Below are 7101 nucleotides of genomic sequence, written 5' to 3' on the forward strand. Positions count from 1 at the left end.
GGGGGCCCCACCAGGGCGGCCACCGAGGCTCCCCAGGCTCTGGATCCCGGTGCGGTCTCGGGGCCGAGCCGCGGGAGGCCGGCTGCATCCCGGGCCAGACGCCAGTGGGGGCTCCGCGAGCAGGCGCCGCCACCCTGGACGTCCCCGTCCCCGCCTGTGCCTAGTGGCTTCTGCCTCTGATGACGCTTTGTGAAAGGCTTTCCTACCGGGAGATGGCGGGCGTGTTCACACAGTTTTTCTAGTATTTTCTTTGCTTTTCCTTTAACGTGTTAGTCCACTGGGATTCATTTCAGTGTGTTTTTTCCCAGACGGACACCATATCTCATCAGTTCTAAGATGCGCATTTTAACAGCTCTCAGGGTAGAGCTCCAGGTCAGAGGGCGGCAAACCTTTCCCGTGAAGGGCCAGGTGGGAGCCGTCTGTGGCTTTCGGGACTCACAGTATCTGTTGAAACCGCTCTGCCATTGTCCTGAGACATCCGCGCCAACGGTCAGTCGATGAGCGGCTGCGGCTTTCCAACAGAATGTTATCTTTGAATCCTGAAATCTGAACTCGTGTGATTTTCATGCATCACAAAAATATTCTTTTTTTGATGTTTTTCTCATCATTTAAAATGTCAGAGCCAGTCTAGCATGTGGCTGGGCGTGTCCAGAGGGCAGTGCTGTGCTGTCCAGTCTGGGCCGTTCTGCAAGTCCTGTGAGACCTTCCGACACCTTGACCAGCGGGACCCAGGGTTCACAGAGTGCACGGAAAGCAACACCCCGCGGCCCCCGCTGGGCCCTTGCCTGAGGACTTCACTCATCTCTTCAGGCTCAGCTCAGGCCACCTCCTCCAGGAAGCCCTCCCTGATGATCTCCCAGGAGGGTCAGAGCCTCCCGGGACTAGCTCTGCCTGACTCCATGTTCTAGCTCTAAACCCTGCCCCCCAATACCAACAGTGAGGCCTGCGTGCATGTGTGCACGTGAGTGTACATGCGCATGTGTCTGCGTGCATGTGTGTAGTCATGTGCACATATGTTTGCATGTGCACGCGTGTGCATGCGTGTGCATTCATACAGCTATACGTGCTGCTGGCAGGTGAGTGGGGAAGCAGGCGCCCGCTGGCACAGGTAGGGGAGAGGGAGGCCGGGCCTCGCAGACCCCACCGTCCCACAGACACTGTGGCTGTCGTTTCCCAGCGGTTTCCAGCCAGCCTAATGCCCCAGCCTGCCGGCGAGGCTCCCCTCTGCAAACGTGCGTGGGGGGCTGATTTCACGGCAGCAGGGCCTGGGCGCGCTTCCCCGTCACTGGGGTGATCGTGGACACTGGGAGAAACCGAGGGCAGGGATGGTGCCAAGGCCTCGCCCCCGTGGGCTGAGCACCGAGGCAGGGTCCTCTCTCCACGGCTCTGCCGGGGCCTGCACCCCTCCCTCGCCCACCCGTGGGTCCCTCCACACCATGGCCGCAGTTCCCAGTCTGCCCTGCTTCCCAATCTGCTGCAGGATGGCCACAAGTTCCAGAAGGTTCTGGGGTACAGACAGGCAGGACCCCCCGGCCTGGTGATGCCCAGGGTGAGCTTTCAGACGTGGCCTGGCCCCGGGGAGCGTGGGCGGCCCCCGGGCTGGCCGGCTGGCCGCACCGCAGGACAGGGGCGGTGACGGCTGAGGACCGAGGCAGACCAGACGCAGCGAGCGCTGCCCCGAGACGTGCCGGGAGCCACTGAGGCCGGGCACCAGCCCCCTTTCAGCCAGACCAGGGCAGAGACCACGGTGTCTCCTCTGGGCCAGATTTAACCACACGACCCTGTTAAACGTCCCAGGCGAATAACAAACTGGGAAATGAAATCCACGGCCCACGAAACGAAGGCTCCACCTCTCTCCTACACAGAGTTTGTACAAACCGGCGAGAAATCCTCGAACCGTCCAAAACAGGCAAAGTGTGGGATGGGTCAGCCGCGACAGAAACACAAATAGGAACAGGTGACAAAGTAAGTCTGTCCTGCTAACGCCCCGCCACACGCAAACGAAACCCAGACTCCGCCCACACGTCCCTCGGACGACCGTGGCTCACACCGACGGCAGCACACGCGCCGGGGAGAGGCCGCCTGGCTGGGGCCGTGACCTTGTCCTCCACTCGCTGTCGGGTGCGGCTGTGCCCCAGACCGCGGCCCATCGGCACACGGGCGACTTCTCTGCCGCGAGTTAGAGTCGCACGGCGCTCACGGGCTGCTCTACCCCAGCGAGGCCGTCGCAGGCGCCTCCCAGACGCTCTCCCTGGCTGGGGCGACTCCCTCCGACCTCTGTCCCGTTAACCTTTTAACCAAGAGGAAAGCACAGAGCGGCCCACTTTGGTGCCACAGTCCCGGTGGCTCTTGAGCCCTGAGGGTTAAAAGTTCCTGCCAAAGGTGAAAGGTCAGCTTTCAGAACCCTGAGACAACTTCAAACAAGTGGCCCTTGTCTGGGGAATAATTAACTTTCTGTCCCCGTGGCCTCGACCCGTCGGCACACACAGGGCCGCTGTCTGGCTGGGGGCAGGGGCGTCCCAGCTGCAGAGTGGCCTGAAGGTCAGCATTGGCTTGAAGGTCAGCATTCGGGGGCTCGTGAGTCAGCGCCAGGGGAGGGCACCCACGCGGCTGCTCCGGGGCTGGGATTCCAGGAAGTGCGGGGACTCTGGGCCCCGAGAAAGACCCCAGCTGGGCTCAGAGCCCTCCGGCCCCAGACCCTGTGAGACGAAGGCCCCCCACGGGGACGTGGCGGGGTCACGGCGCACCCCTGGAGGGATTCCACCCTTGTGCACACAGGCCTCGGGCCGCCGTCCCATCTGTTAAGGACAACGACCAGCCCAGTGACTGCTCTGGGCCCTGGTGAACCCCGCCCCCTGCAGGGTCCCGCTAGACTCACGCCCTGTCGCTGGCTTCAAACTGTTAATAATTTCATTCTGCACGTAGCTGGGCCTGGACTCGGCCCCCACTCCCCCGAAGGGCCAGCCAGAGGCCGGGACCCCCAGTTCACCGTGGGGCAGAGCACGCACACGGGAGGGGCCCTGGATGGGGGGGGTTCAAGTACAAAGTGGTCCCAAGGGGTGCTCCTGGGTGGGCCCTGGGGCCTCAGAGAAACCACCTGAAGCCACGGATGACCCTCCTGGGGGGTCGGGGCCAGAGAGCTGGGGACCGAATGCACCCCAGCCAGGCAGACCCAGGACCCGGAGGCCGGGCTGACCACAGCGGGGCGGTGGGCAGGACCGGGAGGGGGTGCTTGCTGCCCCGTCATGGGGGCCGCCCCACCCCACCCTGGGCTGGTCCGGCACCGGGGTTACCTGGAACTTGTCGGGGTCCGCCCCTCCGGCCTGGGCCACAAAGAGGCCGGCGCCGGGCTCCAGCTCCAGGCCCCGCGAGGATCGTGTGAACGCCATCCTCTGGAACTCCTCACAGTCCACGTAGAGCGCCACCGAGCCGCCATCCACGCTGAGCGCAAAGCGGGTCCACTGGCCGACCAGGGCGGGCAGGCGGAAGCTGGCGGCCGTGTGGGTCTGGCCCGCGCCCGGCTCCGTGTAGAGCAGCGTGATGTGCTGGTGTCCGTCCCGCACCTCTGAGAGCTTCACGCCCAGCAAGACCACGGCCTGCGCCGCGTCCGTGACGGCGAACAGCACCCCCGCGTCCTCCGTGGCCGGCCGGACGTGGAACAGCAGCGAGAAGTCTCGGAAGAAGGGGCTGGGGACGTGGTAGCGGGCCACCTGGCCGCTGTTGGCACCTGGCCCGAATGCGTAGGCCAGCCCGACCTCAGGGTCGTCGATCTGGGTGACGTGCTGGGGTGGGGGCTCCCCGAGGAGCTGCAGCAGCCCCACCTCCTCGCCGGCGCTCTCTGCGAAGGGGAGAAGACACCTGGTGAGGCAGCAGGGCAGGCGGGAACCCTGGGGCAGCCTGGGAGACAAGCCAGGCAGGGCACAAAGGGGAAACTGAGTCAGAAGGGCTCGTCATGTGCAGGGCGACCTGCCAGGCCCCTCCGGGCACCCCTCCCCGTGCCCACCCCTCCTGGCTCTCCAGCCCAGACGACGGACGCCCTGTGCAGAGAACCGTCTGCAGGGTCACGGCGGCCACAGGCCGCTCTCCGCCCCTCCGTGAGCTCACGGGCCAAAGCGGGGACACCCCAGAGACGGGCACAGCCCGTGTGGGGACGAGGAGCCAGGGCCCAGCCAGCGTCCCCGTCACAGCAAGGAGCCCGCCATGAGGCCTGGGGACACGCACTCCCCCTCCCGCCCTGGCCACGCAGCAGCACAGGCCACGCCTGTGCCTCGGAAGACACTCCACCCCGGAAAGGAGAGGCGGAGCGGCACTAAGACACTGTGGGACCCGCCTGGGGAGCAGCAGGCGGGGGCAGGTGGCCGCCGGCTCAGCGCCGTCTTCCTCGGGCAGCGATCGGCCGCCGTGGCTCCCAGGTTGACACCTCAGGAATCTCCCGCAAGGTCCCCCGCAAGGTGGCCAGGGGCGCGGCCACGGCCCGTGTCCCAGGTGTGGAGACACAGGCGCCGCTGCTGTCGCTGCCCCTGCCCCCACTGAGGGGCCGCCAGCTTCACGGTTCCCCTTAAACAACCCCAGAGCCGCGGGTGACCCCCCACAAGCCTTCACGCACACCCCTCACTGAGCCCACCCTGCCCTCAAGGGTCCTGGGGTCGCAGGCCGTGCGCTCTCAGGTGACACCACACCACTGGGAGCCTCTCTGCCGCACGAGCAAGGCTAGGGCACCCGGAGCGCTCACCCCTCATTTCCGGCCTTCCCGGGAGACTGGTGGCCGCCGTAGCGGGACACGGGCCTGCTGTTCGTGGCACCTCCGGGGGGCCTGAGCCGACTCCCCAGGGCCGAGGTGCGGGGGGCAGGGCCCACCTGTGTCGGGGACCGCGTTCACTGCGAGACTCGAGAGGGGCAGGAACCCACTCAAGGAGGGACCTCGTTCACGGACGCCGTCCCCGCACCCACTGCGCGGGCAGAGCGCAGACACGGGGCCACAGTCCGGGCCAAGGCACCCGCCCAAGGCCTTCCTCCCAGGACCCCTGCCGTCTGGACGGGGTCTGCTTCCAACAGAAATCGTGACAGTCGCACGGGACCCTGCGCACAGCGGGGCTCGGCGGTGGGCTCCTGCCGAGAGCTCTTCGGGGAAGGGGCTGCTGACGTGTGGGCGTCCTGGGGAAGCGGGGACAGAGGCCGGGGCGAGCGTGTGCCGGCCTGGGGCTCCCCGGGGCAGCGAAGGGAAGAACCGCGGCGCCTCGATTTCACAGGGCAAGCTGTAGCTCTCAAAGAATTCGCTGAGAACAAAAAATGGAAACAGGGAAGAGACCGGAGCCACCCAGACCTGCGTGTGCTGGGGCCTCACTGCTCTGCGCGTCCCGACTTCTGGCCCCGTGGGCAGCGCCACCCGGCACAGAGTGGACGACAGCCGCCGTGGGACAATGGGGCCTGGCTCTGCGCCTGTCCCCAAGCGCCAAGGGCGCAGGGGGCCCGGCAGGCCGACCCTGGGCTCTCGGAGGTCAGAGGGTGCGAAGACAACGATTGCTTTGTCTCAGAGGTGCCCACGCAGGGGGTGTTCTAAAAGTGAGCGCTCGCCAGCCTGGGAGGGAGCAACCGCCCTGGAGGCCGACCCAGCCGTCCCCAGTTACCCGTGAGAAACCTCCCCGCTGCCCTGCCTCCTGGCAGCTAGAATGTTCCCAAGTTAATTAAGATGCAAGATGCGGCAGCTGCCGCCTTCCTGGGCGGAAGGCACCAGCCAGCGTGCTACGGGGTGGCCCCAGGGCCCCCGGAGACGTGCGAGCGGCTCCCCAGTGTCCCCCACTTTCCCTGGGAAATTCCCACGGTGCTGTCGGTGAAGCTCCGAAGGCCTGGCCCCGAGGTCACTGGCTCTTTTCTCCGGGCGCAGGCGCCACGGGCGGAGGATGTCACGGCCTCCACACCCCTGGGGCGCTCGCCCGCTGATCTCCCTCCAAAAAGCAAAGGCCCCGCTGCGTTCCAGGAGACAGAAAAGGGCCTTCCGGAACTGGCGGGCGGCCCCTTCGGCAAGCTGGGGCTCCTGTCCACCCACCTGCCCAGACCACAGAGCCGGACCCGCCTAGTGAAACCGTTTCCTCTCCAGGAGACACGCCAGCCACGGATGGTTCTGGAACCGGAGGCCCCTCTCAAGCCACGCAGGACAAACTGCACATCCAGCGTCACCCAGCAGGTGCGAGGCCCCGGTGGCTGGTCGGGGAGACCTCCCAGGTGTCCTCTCACAGCCGCTGACGAGGTTCCCACCGCGCAGCGTGGCCTCCCCTCCCCCCTCGGGTCCGTCGTTCCCACGGAGCCCGTGAAGTCCCTTCTGCGGCGAGCCGCCTCCGGGCGAAGCACGACCTGCGCACGCCTTCCCTCCCGCCCCCGCCCCGACGGCCCAGGCGGACCATGCAGCCTCTGTGGGCCCCACCCCGGTAGGTAGCAGAACTTTTGAAATAGCCATTATTTTAAGAATTACCTCACCATTATTTCACCATTTTTAAGGACTGTAGCACTTTTCACCATCATTTTAACATGATTTGTTTCATCAGCTCAGACCCTAAAATGGTTTTAGCAGGCAAATCAGCTCACTGGGTCCTTGGCCCTTACTCGAAGAATCCAGTAACGAGCAAGGGCAGGGCTCAGCTGGAAAACACCCGCGTGGCGGCTGGAGTCGCGGCTTTGCGTGAACACCCGGGGATGAGCCTCCCTCCCTCCCCACCCAGGCTCCGACCCAGGGCAGCTCCACCACGGGGAAGATGGTCCCCAGCTAGGCACCGCCTCTGCTGCGCCACACCGAGTACCGTGCCCTGAGTACCCCACACCGAGCACCCCACACTGAGCACCCCGCGCCGAGCACCCCGCACCCCGACAGCCCTGCAGAAACAGGCAGAGCCCCACAGAGGCCCACCCAGCGCCCAAGTGCCCCAGCCACTCCCCAGAGCCCGCCTACCTGGCCCGACTGCCCAGGGACGTGACCTGGAGTCCTGGTGACCCTGAGGGCCCCGCCGAGGGCTGCTGACCACCCATCCCCCCTCCCGCGCGGGGCTCCCGCCTCTGCTCCTGCGCCGGGTCCTGCCCGGTGGATTTCCAGTCATCAGGCAACTTCCC

The 7101-nt window shown here is 66.0% G+C and overlaps 1 protein-coding gene across 1 annotated transcript in view; it reads right to left on the reverse strand.

The window, feature by feature from the left end:
- The window catches only part of COL18A1 (collagen, type XVIII, alpha 1), a 60548-nt gene that overhangs the window by 37043 nt on the left and 16404 nt on the right, over positions 1–7101 (reverse strand). The window contains exon 2 of the mRNA XM_012652699.1: positions 3294–3838. Coding sequence (XP_012508153.1) covers positions 3294–3838 — 545 coding nt within the window. The remainder of the gene's footprint in view (positions 1–3293; positions 3839–7101) is intronic.

The sequence above is a fragment of the Propithecus coquereli genome, unplaced genomic scaffold, assembly GCF_000956105.1.
Source record: "Propithecus coquereli isolate 6110/MARCELLA unplaced genomic scaffold, Pcoq_1.0 Scaffold399, whole genome shotgun sequence".
In the NCBI taxonomy this organism is placed as follows: domain Eukaryota; kingdom Metazoa; phylum Chordata; class Mammalia; order Primates; family Indriidae; genus Propithecus; species Propithecus coquereli.